The sequence below is a fragment of the Acanthochromis polyacanthus genome, chromosome 3 (assembly GCF_021347895.1).
Source record: "Acanthochromis polyacanthus isolate Apoly-LR-REF ecotype Palm Island chromosome 3, KAUST_Apoly_ChrSc, whole genome shotgun sequence".
Taxonomy (NCBI): domain Eukaryota; kingdom Metazoa; phylum Chordata; class Actinopteri; family Pomacentridae; genus Acanthochromis; species Acanthochromis polyacanthus.
This window is the reverse complement of record NC_067115.1, coordinates 23,654,432-23,670,797: the sequence shown is the minus strand read 5'-3', so window position 1 is coordinate 23,670,797 and position 16,366 is coordinate 23,654,432. Positions and strand designations below refer to the sequence as shown.

Here is a 16,366-nt window from a genome sequence, read left to right as displayed (position 1 = left end):
CAGTTGGGAAGTTTAAGGATTTTAAAACAGAGACTCAGCAGTTTTAATTTTGAAGACATCCTGAAATCTCACATTTTATTGGACCGTTGGTTGAGCTGTCTGTCACAAGAACATACATCATTTTCATTGTCACTCATTAACACCGTTTTGTTATACATGTAAATTTGCTGCACAAGAAGTCTTGTCAATGCGGTAGACATTTGCTGTGCAAAGAAAAACTAACCACCTCTGGTTATGGGCAGAAAAATAAAAAAAATGCCAGGAAAACATTTTGTGTGACTTTAGTTTTGACTGGCTTCACATCAGAAGTTTATTCAAGACAGATGACAAATCTTGCTTTATCTTCAGGAGGATCTCAAACTCAATACAAAGCTTGACTTTAATTATTGAATTCAAAAATATACTGACATTATTGCCAATATAAGCCAGTACAGGCCATTTCAAGGACCATTTTCCACAACCTTGAAAGGGAACTAAATGGAAAGATTTCTATGCCTGGATGAACAGTTTTAGGATGACTTGCTCATTACTGATAAACAATTAACCAGTGCACCATGACTCAACAGAGCTCATCAACACAGGCTCAGTTTGACACAAAAAAGGAGTAACAAGTAAATAAATACATGTCACAGACACACATCCATAAAACAAATACAACAAATAAATCATGAACAGAAAAGATTTCTTTCTTTTAAAACAACTCATTTTAAATGGTAGGAGTGTGATCCCAGATGTTGGTACAGATGTTTCATGTCTGTTAAAATAAGGCTTTTCTGTGTGAAACAGTCATTGAACTCATGCCAGTACTTAATCTAATGATGAAAATATTGTTTTCCCAAACATAACTGATTTGAGTGCAGTCGTTACTGAAGTATTTAACAAGGTAGGTAAGACTAGCAGCTACAGTTTGGTAGTTTTACCCAAATTGTTATGGGCAACACACACCAGCTGTGTCACTTAATGCAACTGACCAGGAATGAACAGCAATGTGATAAAACTGCTGCCTTACTGTAGCAGCTGTACATCAACGTGTGATGAAGGATCACAAGACGCTGCCGGTGTGTGTCGCTGTTGAATGTTTGGGTAATATCCATCCCCTATGATATAGAGCAATCATCTGCAGACATAGTGATAATCAGTATCTTTGGTGGTTTTGTCATTGTCCACTGACATGTTGCACCTCTAAATTACACAACACATACAGGTGGGAGCGGTTTCTATAAGGAGAACGAGCCAGCAACTGGCAACTTCTGTAGATGGCAATATTACCAAAGTGAGAGGACTCTGAAGATGATATGATGTCTACTAACTACAAATCTTTATTGCGCCAACAGACCTACTCAAACCCCCTTTCAGACGCTAGCAGAATTAAAACAAAAAATGAGGAAAAAAATGGGGCTGTGTGCTGGGAGTACGCAGGTTTCTGTAAACATATTTTTCAGTCAGACACACTGCCACAAACAGAAAAAGGTTATTAATCAATTAAGGCATCGACACAGGCAGAGCTGTGTATTTCACCAGAGTAGAAAACAGAAGAGAGAAAATATATGTACACTGGTACAATTATAAGTGCTACTCAAGCAGCCTTGTGTTCCACTGGCTAGATCTGAGGCAAGAGAAACTGGGACCCCGACTGGCCTTTCTAGCTCCGTGATGTACAGGTGGGGGGCTGTGCTGGGGCCAGGAGCTTTGCCGTTGTCATCGTGAGGGAAAGCTCTTGGCCCCGGCCTCGGTTATTGGGGGTCTAACAATTTACATGAAAGAAGGGAAGTAAGGACACAAGAGGTTTGAGGATGACATCTAGGAAGGTGTCACGGCGTCTCGCCATCGGGGCTGAAGTAGTACCTGACAGGGGGACCAGGCAGGTCCTCGTCTCCGTCCGCTTCTGGAGCGAATGATACAGTGAGGTCAACGTAGCGCCGGTCCACCGATGGCTTGATCAGCTTCTGCATCCTGTGGAGAGTGAGACAATCAAGATTATATTCATTTGTTCAGCTTCGGTAAAAGATCATTTTAGTTTAAGAAGGAGACAACTTCATGAGCAAATAAATTTTCTGTGTAGGTGCTATGCTTCACTTTAATTCATGAAAGCATCACGTATACATGTGTGGTGATAAAGGAGACCATTTGTTAGATGTTGCCTTGAGCCACACACTCACACCCTATGGACTGAGGAAGGCGCTTCTCCTTAGAATCATAAAAAAAGAATGAGGAGAGACTTTAGAGGAAAGCACTTACGTCAGTTTGAGTCTCTTCGAGTGTCCAGGCATCACAGGCACATAGAGCATCTTCACACCATGGACCACCATTGTGGGCTCAATTCCATACTTTTCCTAAAATGACAACAAATTACCAACAAAATCTAATTTGGCTAAAGACAATAGAGACCTGTGTGGCAACTGCACCTGAATTGCAAAGACAACACTGAAAAATGCAAGGAAGTGTTTCCTACCCTGACTGCATTCATGAAGTCAGAGAGAGTGAAGTCCTCATGGCCGAAAATAGTCCAACAGTCCCAAATGGAGAAGTAGATGTTGTTCCTGGGAAAAGAAGCCATGGAACAGTTACTACATTGCACTGTAAAAATAACGAAACGGTGCATTAATAGCAAGGTGTGGTGATGAGGGTAAGGTACTGGTGACATCTGTAGTGTAGAAGAGAAAAAACAGCAATGCCTTGTTGCCTGGTGTCTTTCATTCACCATCTCAGTTAAACTGTGTGTCATAGAGAAACTGTAAATATATGCCTACCTGATGAGCGTCTGTTTAACTGGAGCAGGCTCAGTGAGCACAACCACAGGAATGGCCAAGTTAAAGAAGCAGTTCTTGAAAGACTCAAACCTGTAGCCTCCAACCACCTTGATCAACTCCAGGGCAACCTGAACATCCACATAATACAAAAAGTTACCACTTAGCTTGATACTGAACAATGAACTGCACTTTAACAAATTAACAAAATGTAAATTTTCTGACAGCTATATACAATACTGCACAGCTTACCTTTAGATCAATAAGCAAAAAAGCATCAGTGAATACAGAATCATAATGTTTGCTGCATGTAATAATGGTTAAAAATCCAATCTGAGTATATAAGTGACACTGGTTTGAAGCACTAGTGTCCATACATCAAAAATGTAAATAAATGTCAATAATTCTTTCTCACAGACTAAACTGTCTTTGCAGAACAAGCTCAGTATGTAGACTTTACTAATAACAATGTTCTCACCAGTCCAGCAACAGCAGCTGTTGCCGTGGCAATAGCAGGGATAATCTTGCCAGCGATGCGTTTGGTCTTTAGCCTGTCAGCAGGTTCGATGGAGTACATCCTGGCTCTGAGAGATGACGCCGATGTGACAAAATCCAAGTGACCGTTGCTGTCGTCGTCCTTTTCAAACTGAAGGGGTGTCATCTGTAAGCCCTCTGACAGAGCGCATGTGAAAGAACACACAATGTTACTAACTACTGCAAACAGTTTTAAAGTGGTTGTAATACAGGTCTACCCATTTAATAGTATGGAGAAGAAAAAAAGGGAAAGTTCTCAAACTATTTACACAATAACCAAATGCAAATAAACCCTCCAGAAGGGTGTACTACAACACATGTTTGACATAGCCAGGCTTTTTTGTGTTAGCTGGCAGAGAGATAATCAGAAATAATGGGGTTCACACCACATCCACTGTCTGTGTTCACTTAGGTTTTCTTCATCAGGCTCTGTGGATACGACATCATTCTCATCTCATAATTCTCTCACCTTTGTGCACAAAATTAACCAATCACATGCTGTCTACTTCAGTCAGGAGGAACAGATTATTATAATGGAGAGTTAGGAAGAATAAAAACTATTAACCCTGACTAAAAGCACTGTTACTAAACAAGGAAAGAAATGAATGCTGGTTGTTACAGTGCTAATCCTGCAACTCAATCTATTTGTTTTACCACTCAATGGGCACTGAAGCTCTTTAAGTTTAAACTTAAACACAACTAATCATGATACTCAAGAAGTGCATTTAAGTCTATTACTGCCCAATAATGAAGAATACGTGAAAATCACTTTTTCCTACTGGGCAGCAGAATTAAGTATAAAACCATATGTACGCATTTTCTGTATCATGTAGTTCCTGTGACAATGCGACAAATACACACTTTACTCCTGTAACTGCACAGTTTCATTCTGTGGCATTACCAGCGCATGGCTAAACAGGTTTACAAAAAGAGTAACAGTATTTCTTCAGTTGAGAATTCGTACTAATCATACAGAATATCCTCGGATGAAGATGCTGTGAAAAAGTATCTTTTTGACTGATCAACTCCAAATCTCTGGCCTTGCAGCATAAGTTACCATGGTGATTTTGCAGGTTAAGAGAGTATGGCGTCAAATTTGGGTCAAAAGTCGCGCAACACTCTATTGCGTGCACGACACACGTACCCCGCGCGAGCGGGAAAAAAAGTCTCCGGGGGCGCAAAAAACACTCTGCGCGCGCATGGCAATGTCTCCGCGCGCGAGGAGCTTCTTACGCATGTGGAGACATTGCTACTCGTCTGTGCATGGTGCCATAATTATCCGTGGAGCTCTGATTTACGCGCGCGGGGAGAAGACTTTTGACCCTTTGTGGGCAGATACAAGTGCTAGCCACAATCTCCCTATGATTGGCTGTCTGCCACAGCAAGAACTCACCCCCCACGTGGGCACAGTCGGCTGGAGCCCTTGATGCTGCTGCCGCTGTTCTGCAGCTCCACCGAACACACACAGAACCAAGCCCAGATCTCCAACTGCCGGTGGGTGAGTGTCTTCACGTATTTCTGGCTCTAAACGGGGGGGCTGTCAGCCTTTAGTACAGCGATTAGACGTTAGTTAGCTCCATTGCTAACGGCAGTTACCCAGGTGGACTGACTGGAATCGGCCCAGAAGCCCAGCGTGTCTACTCCAGTGAATCTGACAGGGAGTTTAAGAGTGAGTCTATAATTAGGGGTACATTTCAAGTCCACGGGGAGTAGACACGCTGGGCTTCTGGGCCGATTCTGGTCAGTCCACCTGGGTAACTGCCGTTAGCAATGGAGCTAACTTCACTGTACTAAAGGCTGACAGCCCACAATGGAGCACTGAGACCTCCCGTTAAGGGGCAGAAATACGTGAAATGCGCGCGCGACTTTTGACCCAAATTTGACGCCACAAGAGAAGACCACCATTATGACACTGAAGTCTCTGGCTTTAGGCCCAACATACCTCACTACCTCATTAGTTGGTTTCAGAGTTTAGGTTGCATGTCTGTTAAAAAAAACCTGTGTTAGTTTGTATACCTGGTGTGACCCTGTCAGCAGTAATGGCCTGTTCTAGCTGTATGATTGCCTCCCGCTCTTCTTCACTGCTTACAGGCATCTTCATCTGATCAGGCTTCTTTGCTGTCTCATCTGTCTCTATGGACTGGCAAGGACAGATGCACAACAATGTTAGGATCGTGTTTTCAGACTCAAACAGAAAACAAAGAGCATATCAACTGAGAATCATACTTTCTCTGAGGGCTTGTAGTCGGGAATCTTGACGTCAGACAGAATCCTGGTCACTGCCTCTTCAGAAAGATCCTGACACATGGAGTCGGCCCAGTCAGTCAGTGATTTAAGATTGTGTGTTTGAAAGAGCCTAAGAGTAACAACACCTACCGTTTCTGAGTAAGGGATGTTGTAAATCCCTGCAAAGAGCCGGGCAGTGCTGACAATGAAAGTGAAGTGCCTGATGGGAACAGAGGAGAATTTTGCGAGCTTAGATGTGAAAAAATGAAGTCTGATTAAGGCTTAAATAATAATATAGGAGCATACTCACAAAGAATCTTTCAAGTCAAAATCAATAGGTGCTGGAGGTCTTTTGGGGGACTGCCAAAACAAACCTAAGGAAAGAAAATGTTTATGGTACATTATATACTCTACTTATGCACGTTAAACTAGTAAGAAATGATGTGAAAGGTTTACAGTTTCGCATGCAATTTGCAAAAACTCACTTCCATCTTTTAACCTTGTGTCCAGGGGGAAAGAGTGCAACAGCTGTAGGGCCTACATGAAATACAAACACCATAAGTAACATGTAAACAATTCATAACAAATTGTGGATCTTGCAGCACATATATGTAAACACTCTGACTGTATGAATATGTAACTTTAAGTAGAAACCCATTACCTTCCTCTTGAAATACTTTTCAAATTTCAGACGAGCAATGGTGACACACTGTTCCCACTGACTCGGCCGTCTGCTCAGCAGCTTAATGACCTGGAATGACCCTTCCAGACTTTCTCCCGCCTGCATCCTCTACACAAAAACACACACAAATTATGTTAAAAAAAACTGAGTTTTACTGAATGAATCACAATGGTGACGGCACAGATTTACAAAACGGTTATGTTGATGAGTAAGAACTAGACTTGTGATATACAAAGTGTTACCTGTAGCACTACTTCAGCTGAGGAGTGGGTCTGCCAGAACGAGCTGTACATGGAGGGCTTGTGCACAAAAGCATTCTCAAACTAGACAACCAGAATAATAAAAATAAAAAATTAGAAAGCCCAGTGGCAAATACTCTAAAATAAGAACAAGGATCACAGTAAAAGAACAGGCTTTAATTGAAACACCAGACCTTATCTCTAGCCCACTGGATGGTGTGCTCTATAACAGAAGGGAAAGACTTGAGAGTGCAGAACGGGATCTCCTCTTCTGGAGGGTCCCTCTGAGAGGAAAAGGGAAAGCTATTTTAGGTCGCTGATGGGATGGCGATAATTCAAGTATTTTTAATATATCTGAGCCAAAAAAGACAACACAAAACATGGCCATAAACTGCTCCAGACTCACATGGCTATTGTAGGACTCTGTTAAATTTGGCACAATGATTTCTGTGTGTCCTTTAGTTCCCATGGTACCAGAGTCCAGCAGAGGTCTCTGATTGGACACACAGCGGCTGGAAATGACAGAAATACCTTTAATATACATGAAATACTTACTCAACTGAAAAATATTTAGACTCCCATCACGAGTAAATGTATCACAGAGTTTCTGCAGAAATAAGCCGGTGAAATTTAATGCTTTTTAATGCCATTTTAATGCTATACTGTAAAAATTTAATGTCATGACCATGAACTCAACAAATTACACAGGGTTGTTTTTTTTGTAAAAGAAGATGTTTATATGAAAACTGACCCTACATTTCAGTATTTCTGAATCTAGAGACTACCTCTGACCACCCACGGGTTGTAGTCATTCTCTGAATTCCACGTTTTTTTAGCCATTTCTGCATTTCCCCATTTCCCAGTTATCCTCCACCTGGTCCAGCGCACCAGCCACTTTCCCAACATGCAGTTTTTGAAAATGTACCCGACCGGCTGGAAGAATTATCACAGTGCTTCAGCATGTTTACAAAGATGCACATATCTGATGAATCACAGTCTATAATTATATATTATTATCAAATATTTTTCTTGAAAACTGCAGAAAGAATTTTTAATGCCACTGAGAATCAAATTTAATGATTTTTAATGCCATTTAGGGCCTTAATTTTCACTAAATCAAATTAATGACTATTAATGCTTTTAAATGCCCCGCAGAAACCCTGTATAATGAGGAGATGGACTCAATCAAATCAAGTTCATTACACATGGATAATAGCTTGCTGTGGGTCTTTAAAGCAGTGAAGTCTTTACCAACCTGTCGACGTATCTCCTTGCCTCCACGTTGTCCAGCGCTGTAACCACTAGGTTCAGGCTGGTGAAGAAGGAGTCGCTGTAGATGTTCTCAGTAGCAGGACACACCTTGTTGAGGTGAGCATCCACCTGCAGGTCTGGGTTGATGTCATGAGTGGCTTCTGCTGCTGTGGTACTTTTGGGTTTCTGAGAAAGAGAGGAAGGCAAAAAGAAATGTGTGTGAGCATGTACGCTGACTGTGGTTAATACACAAACATTATCTGCACCGTAGCGCATAGGAGGATAAGGAAGTGAACGCCGATTCACCTGTATATGATGTGGTCTGAAGAGAAACTGCCTGTTGAGGTTTGACTTTTCTATGAGGTCTGGGTCTGTGATGCACACCTGAAAAGTGACATATGCAGCATGATAAAATGCACCAGCCAGAGATGAAGAATACAGAAATACCTAAGAAATGCAGTCAGACAGTGGAAAAAAAAATATGGAAACAATCCCCACCTCTCCTGAGCTCTTGGCCAGTCCCACCCCAAGCAGGGCAAAGTTTTTTAGCATCTCGCAGCCTATGGCACCACAGCCAACCTGAAAGAAAAAAACAATGTGGGGCTTATTCAGACATAACCTTTAGCATCATTCAATAGATGCCTTTAATATGCTGAGAATATTTACCATAAAGACCCTGAGCTTGTGTAGTTCAAGACACATCGATTCACCGATGCAAGCTCGTAATCCATCGTATCGATCGCCTTTAGGGAAAAAATCCTCAGCAGAAAGAGACTGAAGTGGCCTGACTACCTCGATGGCATCAAGATACAACTGAACAAGAGAGAGAATGAGGTAAAGTTAACAACTAGAGGGAGAAAACTGAAAAAAACAAGAAATCGATACAAATAATTTGCAAAAGTAGTTAAGTTAATTACACAGAATGAGCTATACAACTGCCAACAGGAAACAGTTTTTCTTTGAAACAGAATTTGACAGTTCAAATTTAGCAGCCTACCCATTGCTGCAGTGGTGCAAACTTTCCTGTGATGGCCTTAAGAACTTCCTGACTGGCTACGCCTCCTACAGCTGCTGCTAATGGAGGAAGAGTTCCCCTTGCCGTCCTCGACAGGCAGCGCACCAATTCAGTGTTTACAGGGGTCTGGAAGGAAAAAGAGAAAGACACATACATGGTGATGTTAGGATATGTGTGCGTAAGGGGATGTTGTTTTTGCAGCTTCAAGATAATGAAATCGGTATAAAAAATTAAAAAGAGAGAAGAAAAACACTCACTTTGCTCTTCAGAGTTGCATTCACTTCCTCAGTCAGCTTTAATAAAGCCTCTGCATCCTGTAAACATCTGAAAACATCAAAGCAGAGAGATCAGAAAGTAGAGCAGCAGATTGGATGCGACAGCAAAAAGCACAGATATAGAAATGCTATTTACCCGATGTTAGGGAGTCTACTGTGCTGCTCCTGAAAGGTGTCCAGTGCCAACATAGCTGCATGGATCTGTAGGGGAGCCTGTTGGGTTGATTTGAAACAGGAATGTGACTCTGGTTAAACTCAAACAAAAATAGCCAGGCATCTTTGAATTACCTGATTTAACGTTTTTTTAGAATGTGACAAACTCAAGAAAGACAGTGATTCTACTGGTCTGCATGCATTTTTACAATTGCTGTTATTTGCAAATGTGACAGAAGGGTTTTTGAGCATTGAGGTAATCCGTACACACTCATAGGTAGGCTGCTAACGACTTTTGATGAGTTTAATACTCAACATGCCCTTGACCACACAAATCATGCAGGATAGTTTTTCATGGTAATGTGTGGGAGACAACCTTAGCTGGTTAGCTAGCCCAATATTCTTCCTTTATGATACAAGCTTCACAGCTCTCACCTCTGGCTTACTGAAGTCTGGAGTCAGAACCTGAGGATCACACAACTGTTGCTCTATTGTTTCCTGCAATATAAAAGTGAATAAATGCAACAGGACACGCATGAATACAGGTTTTGTAACATTTCTGCATCTAATGCTGTCTAACTGTAACATTTCTGGATGATATGAAAACCAGTTTCTCACAACTTACAAATTTATATGTCTTCGGAGTTTTCACCAGGACAAAGAAACCTCCGTGTGCATATGGTTGTAGCTGGGATGTGTCTCCTATTGCAAAACTGTGAGGGGAAAGAACTAAGGCCACACACATTCAAACACAACACACACACACAAACAAACGAGTACAAACATGGCTTAGATTAGATTACTACTTCATTATGTGATCTCATACAGAAAACATCCCAGTAAATATGCTCTTGGAAAAAGCTGAACTGAAATTAAAGGCTTGGCATGTTCTGAGAAAATCAAAGTGTGCTTTACTTGATATAAATATCGACTAGAACCATATTCTCAGTGTTGTTTACATCCATGACCTGTTGGGCATGCCAGTGTTGTACAGCCACAAAAATAAAACTTATTTACATTTCTAATGAAGTGATTATGTTATCCACAGTGCAGACATAATACCTGTGACCTGTCGTGCAGTGCCGTTGAGCTCCGTCATACCGCTGACCTCTCTGAAGACAACACTCTGGCCTGTCTGTAGGCCATGGGGTTGGTTGTCCATGCAGGTTACCACCCCAGGATTGTCCTGAAGCGGAAAAGGAAAAAGTAATAAAATAGTTTTCAGACAGTCCAGCTGACTCTTGCAGCACACACGTACACAAATCTAGCGCATTACTACATTTAACCCTTTAAGCTTCAGTCAATTCCAGCCGTTTTCAGTACAAAAAAATCGCTAATATTCTATTTTTAAATTAAAAAAATGACGAAAAATACAGGGAATATTGGACGCACATCGCGAGGTGCATTTCCTTGAAAACGACCGATTCGTGGATTTTATACCGACTTCAGGACATGTTTTGGATAAAATAGTTCACTGGCTTGTGTCGTCTGGATGTAAAAGGTTGGATAATGGCTGTTTTTTGTGGAATCTTTTTTTCCGTGTGTAATAATGAACCCGGAAATGTGAGTCGCGCTGTGTGCGTTGAAGCCGTGTATAGAGAACGGATGGATGAATATTTGTTTTTGTCGGACAAATGTGTTTTTCTCACCCGCTGTGGTAATCGCATCTGAAAGTGGTTTATACCGGCGGATTCATGAGAATCTAAGCTTTCCATCGGCGTATAGTGTTTGTATAATCGGGTTTGCAGCCGTCGGACATTCTTGAAATTCCTATGCAAATTAGTAGGTGTACCGCCGGCGGTACACCTACGACGCACTGAAGCGTAAAGGGTTCACTAACAGAGAAAAACAACTTTGTTTAGCGGACTACGGAATAATAGATTAGCATTACTGCAAAATGTATAATCCAATATATTCCTTACAGAAAGTTGGAACTGTCCCTTTTGGGCCCAATTTTTGAAAGCAATAAGGTTACCCGAGTGATGCTTTGGATGAAGATCTCCTTGGGCTCTTCTCCTGTGGGATCTGATACCTCAAACTCTTCTCCAAAATCACAAAACACCCGCACACAGATGCCATATGCATCACAGCCAATGAACTGGAAAGGACAAAAGTGACAACAGTTTTGTTAATATTCGACCCTTTGCGTGTTCCCCATCAGCAAGTCATGAGTTAGCTGATGCTCTGTAATGTATAACCACTGTAGGAAGTGCACACTTACTCTGATGGGGGGTTGTTGTGAGTGGCAGAACTCATTTACTCTTTTCTGTAGACTCAGTCTGGCCTCAGTTAAAATCACACACTGCATAGGAGAGAGCATTAATGTTAGCAGCAGTCTGCAGCAAATTCCACAGCAGAGAACAATACTGATTTGACCCCGTGTTAAATTCAATCTATGCCAATATGTCAATGCCTCAAAATCTGAATTTTTCCATCCATGAACAAGCAAATAGGTACTGCAGAAAGTTCATGGGTCAGTTAGCCACTAGATACATCACCCCTTAAAGCATCATCAATCTCTGACAGATGGTTTGGCAATTATGACCTTTTAAAAGTGACCTATAAGTACAACATTCCTATGGACTGAGGAAGAAGCAGCGTTTACTTAAATATGATTGCTGGGACCATCTGGAGTGACAGCTGTTAAGTGGATTATACTGTAAGAATGGTTTAATGAGTTTTTATTGGCATTTTCAAACTATGACATATATTTTATATTGGAAACCATAGTAACTGTTATGGATTTAACCTGACCATATCAACTGCTCTCCCTACAAGAATAAATAGTAACTTGTGCAGTCATGTTACTAGTCTGCAGAGGTTGGGTGTTTCCATACGTACATACAACACAGTTTCTAATCACCAGTGGGGCTGCTGAACAACTATTTTACTACCACACAGGAAGTAAACCCTTCAAAATGTCCTCTGAACCATAGATTTATTTACAGTGATGACGCACCTGATACTTTCTGAGAAAACTTAGATCAGTGTTGTCATCCAGAGCAGAGGAACACGTGTCAACATGGACATAAGGGTTCAACTCTGCGACACGAGGGCTCACCGCCTCCACCCTGTGGTCGTGACAAAAGAGGCCGGATAAGCACATGCAAGACAAAACAAAGAAAAGGAGACTAGATGCGGGCATAAAAAGATGGATCACAGGACAGGAGTGAGTGGGCGATATTCCAGAGTGCGAGTCAAGTCAGAGGTTAAGAGGAAGAGGGCAGCCTTGTGGTGTAGATTACCTCCTCCTCTGGCTCAAAACATCCTCTTTGCGAATAAAGAAGTTGGAGCCGAGATCCCACGTCTCACACTGCTTTGTGTCATGAAGGGTAACTGCCTGCACATTCACAGAACACACATATACACAGGTACTGTATGTGCACACGCAAACATTATGGCTATGAGACATCTGATTCTTAACACCATGATGTTTAGAAAGCGTGCCTACCTTTACACCAGCCAGGACGATGTTCTTTGCTGTGAAACAAAATTGCTTTGTGTCAAATTACAACTGGCTGGGCAGATCATAGGAGTACTGTGGCAATAAATATCTTAACCCCTGTTTGGATATGGAAAAAAAAGAACTTGCTGTCTTTATCAGTCTGTAAAAGTGAGAGTATTCTGTCATTCAGACTTTGTCACTTCTCCATTGATGTTGGTTCGAGCTTTAATCGGACACAGTGCACATGCAACATTTGGCATTCATATAAGACTGGACAACACACCAAGTGATGTATAATCATTAATAATGTAATAACATGTGGGCAACTCCATACCTACAGTTGTGATGAAGCTCAGGACTCAACCTGAGGACGGCCACTATTCAATAAATAACTAAACTGCAACTTGGGGTGTGACAGCTCCCCTGCTTAAGTCCACAGTGCCACTACAGCCTCACCTGGACTGATCTGTGCTTCATGTTGGGGATAATTTATAAATAGACTTATTTGATGAAGTTACTAACGCTGTTGTTCCAGGTGCGCAAATGAGCACAACTCTCTTGCTTTCAAGGTAGTCATATGGATCCTAGTGCTGTTTAAGAACGTAGATTTTTGATAAATGCATGAGGAAAACTCTTACAAACAGCTGGAAGCAACAAACTGAATTTCAGCTCTACTGTCTAGTAGGAAAAAACATTACATGCATTTTTGGTGAGGTTCATTAATCTGCTAGTCTCTGTTTCTACTGCGGTCAAGATTTATCATGATGGACATTATAATTTGTGGACTAACAGATGTGAAACATTAGAGGCAGGTAAACAAGAAAGTGTGTTGTGATTTTGACACAAACTGTGTCTTTTGTGCTATCCTTGAACCAATATTGGTGCTGAAATGTGGAGAAATCCTTCTCTGAATTGCTTCATACAATTTGAGGGAACATTGCCAATCCTTTAGTATAATGGCATGCAGTTCAGACTTGTGTCAAGCTAAAACTGATATGGAAATAATACCAGGTCTGACCTAATATGACTGGAGAGAAAAGTAACCAGAGTGCTCATCCCAATATGAAGCTTACATGTTCAGTTGCCATCATATAACAGAAAAGAATGCATGTCTGAAAAGAGCTATACAGTCCTGTGGGGCAAAAATGTGCAGTTCTGCCTACCTATCTCCACTCCCAGTCCTCCCATTCCACTGAGAAAGACTGAGGACTGGGCCATCTGGTGCATAGCACTGTCTCCAAGCACATATCGCTGGCGGCTGGAGGGAGAGAAAAGGAAGGAAGGGAAAGTGTGTGAGAATGTGCGAGAGAGATCAAAAACGAAGTACAGTAACTGCACTAATTGCAGTTTAAAGCACAGTCTGGTGCCTGCTTCCTACTTCATGCTATCTGTAGTTTCGAAATTAACGAGTAAGAAAGTACACTATTAGACTAAATGATGTGCAGCCAAAAAGTAGACTTGCCTGTAAAGCGAGTCGTCAATCTCCATCAAGTCTGTAGCCATGCTGGGAGGGGAAGGGGGGAGTTTAGCTGTCTCCGAGATAACGACTCCACCTATTGATAATATAAAAACACAGACGGTGATTAGCGAGGATTAAAACGTTTAGGATGTTAGCGGTGATGATCTAAAACCAACGCCCTGCTGTAAGTTAGCTTCACGGCTAACTAACTGTTAATGTCAGCTAACTCTACTTGTCAGCAGTGTTATTGATCTGACAACTGTCAGCGACGCGACAAGGGGAAGTCCTGAAATAATTAAGCGACGTCCTCTAAAAGTCTACCATAATAACGTAGCTACCTGAATACGGCTAGTTGATTTATGAGGCTGCTGAAGACAGCTCAACGTTAGCGGCTACAGCTAGCTAACACTGAGTGCCACTGCTGTCTGGTGCCGGTGGCGAGGACACATGTCGTTAAAACTCGTTAAAAGTAATGACACACACGTTAGGCTACAAATAACTCCGTAGAGTAAACAGAGGTTGTAGATATTATCAGCCCATCTAGCAATATGGCAAAAATCGTTTTAATTACTGTTAAAATAAAACAAAATATCATGCGCAGCTACCTGTGTGCCCAGCGAGCTATAGCGAATGAATGGTTGTGACTGGTTAAAAATTTCGGAGTGATTCCGGGTTACCACAGTCACATGACCACAGTCATCCAATCATTTCACATGACTTTTCAGGCCTGTTTGTGAACATATTTCACTTATTTTGGCGTTGTCATGTAACATAACCCACTTTTGGAATCAGCAACAATGGAAATTTACAATGGAAAATTTTCAGAATACGAATTTTCACAAATTCAATCCCTTGTTTAACACATGAACATTTTTTCCGTTATTAGCATCAGAATCAGAAAACGTTTTCACATATGTGAAAATAAGTAGGTTTTCACATGTGAGGAAATTGACTTGTTTTGATACATAAAAGTAAACACTGACAAGCCGATTTTTTAAAAGAAGGATAAACAATTTTAAGGAGCTAATGACACAAACCTAATCTGTATATACAATCTATGCATGCAAGTCAAGCAGACAGCCAGTGCTACAAGACTAATATGCAAATGTCAATAAAAAAGCTAGTGTAGAAAATCAAAGTTCTCATATAGGGAATAAAAAAATTGGAATTTTATTTGAGACGGCCATACATTCACCTGGGAATGTGTAAAATCTTACAGTATATAACAAAAACAACTTGGAATGGACAAACTAGGGACTTCAAACATCTCTTAAATACTATGGAAATATAATCTCTTATGGCTTGCTCTTGTTCTTAATGTGTTTACATTTTAACTTTATTGCTTGGTGCTTTTGCACATCCATTTTGATGCCGTTGCTGTATTTTGTCATGTCTGTCTGTAACTCAGTGCTATGCTGTATTATTATAGTGTCTAGTACAGGTCACCAAGTGTTATTTGTCAGGGGCTCAGTGTTGTTTTGTTATGTTTTTTGAGGACAGGTCTCTCTTGAGAATGAGTTGAGATTAAAGATTAAATAACATTTTAAAAGCACAATAATAATCCCATTTTAAAGCTGTGTGCTAATGTAACAGATTGAGTCAATGCACGATATATTATTCAGTTTATCAAGGAAAAACAAAAGAGAATAGCAAATGAAGAAGGGTGGGTTGTGCACAATGCCTGTTACAGTTTACACACTAGAGGTTGGTTTTGTTGAAAACAGGATAGAAAACACTACCTGATTCTAGAATACTTTCTACAGGACGCGCTGCTTTATCAGTGTAAATTTGAGGTGCAACATTGCCTCCTCAAATAACAATTTATGTGATGGTGATATTGATGTTTCTCAGTCTGAGGAGAATCAGCTGTCAGCTAAGTTGCGTCATTTCTTCTTTCACACAGACAAAGAAATTTGTCATCAAATTTATATTTTCTGATGACAAAACAATTAGAAACACTTTCAATTCTGATTTGTTTTATACTTAATACACATGCACAGTATTTTTGTGTTCTAATTTTAGTTTTTTTGGTAACGCTTAGCTCTTCATTTTAGATGTTTTTTTGTAGCATTTGTTTTAGTTTGATGCAGTATGCTCAACTTGTGTGACTGATCTCATAACATTGCTTGAACTCCACAGCTGAACCAGTCCCAGCCAGAGACACGGAACAGAACATTCAAAGTTTAAGTCCTCCCCTGTTTAAAGAAACAAAGTTCAAGAGACAAGTGAAACATTTACATCCCCCTGACTCGAATTTTGTGCAATGATATAAGAAAGCACAAATCCTGTGCTACCTTTAATATATTTGTGTGAGAGTTTCTTTGCCTTAGGTAGATCCAT

General features: G+C 40.9%; 1 protein-coding gene across 1 annotated transcript; it reads right to left on the bottom strand.

Moving 5' to 3' along the window:
* Positions 1 to 7: 7 nt before the first annotated feature.
* uba6 (ubiquitin like modifier activating enzyme 6) lies at positions 8 to 14,675 on the bottom strand. Its single transcript, XM_022206050.2, has 32 exons — positions 14,632 to 14,675; positions 14,030 to 14,120; positions 13,731 to 13,825; positions 12,574 to 12,602; positions 12,368 to 12,462; positions 12,082 to 12,193; positions 11,344 to 11,424; positions 11,098 to 11,220; positions 10,185 to 10,308; positions 9,748 to 9,851; positions 9,558 to 9,620; positions 9,106 to 9,182; positions 8,952 to 9,018; positions 8,677 to 8,820; positions 8,346 to 8,492; positions 8,178 to 8,258; positions 7,986 to 8,063; positions 7,684 to 7,865; positions 6,835 to 6,940; positions 6,623 to 6,712; positions 6,432 to 6,512; positions 6,169 to 6,297; positions 5,993 to 6,044; positions 5,818 to 5,881; positions 5,658 to 5,727; positions 5,508 to 5,579; positions 5,298 to 5,421; positions 3,226 to 3,419; positions 2,751 to 2,878; positions 2,453 to 2,540; positions 2,239 to 2,333; positions 8 to 1,953 (listed from the first exon to the last, which is right to left on the bottom strand). Exons 2-32 carry the CDS (start codon positions 14,068 to 14,070, stop codon positions 1,812 to 1,814), a joined length of 3,078 nt encoding a protein of 1,025 aa, XP_022061742.2. The 5' UTR covers positions 14,071 to 14,120; positions 14,632 to 14,675; the 3' UTR covers positions 8 to 1,811.
* Positions 14,676 to 16,366: the final 1,691 nt, after the last annotated feature.

Bases quoted from the DNA above. Each gene is read 5' to 3' on its own strand.
- uba6 (XM_022206050.2), bottom strand. From the start codon at position 14,070: ATGGCTACAGACTTGATGGAGATTGACGACTCGCTTTACAG. The intron at 6,713-6,834 runs GTGAGTCTGGAG...TTTTCCTCTCAG, and splicing joins CAGAGTCCTACAATAGCCAT to AGGGACCCTCCAGAAGAGGA. The intron at 5,580-5,657 runs GTAGGTGTTGTT...TCCATGTGTCAG, and splicing joins ACATCCCTTACTCAGAAACG to GATCTTTCTGAAGAGGCAGT.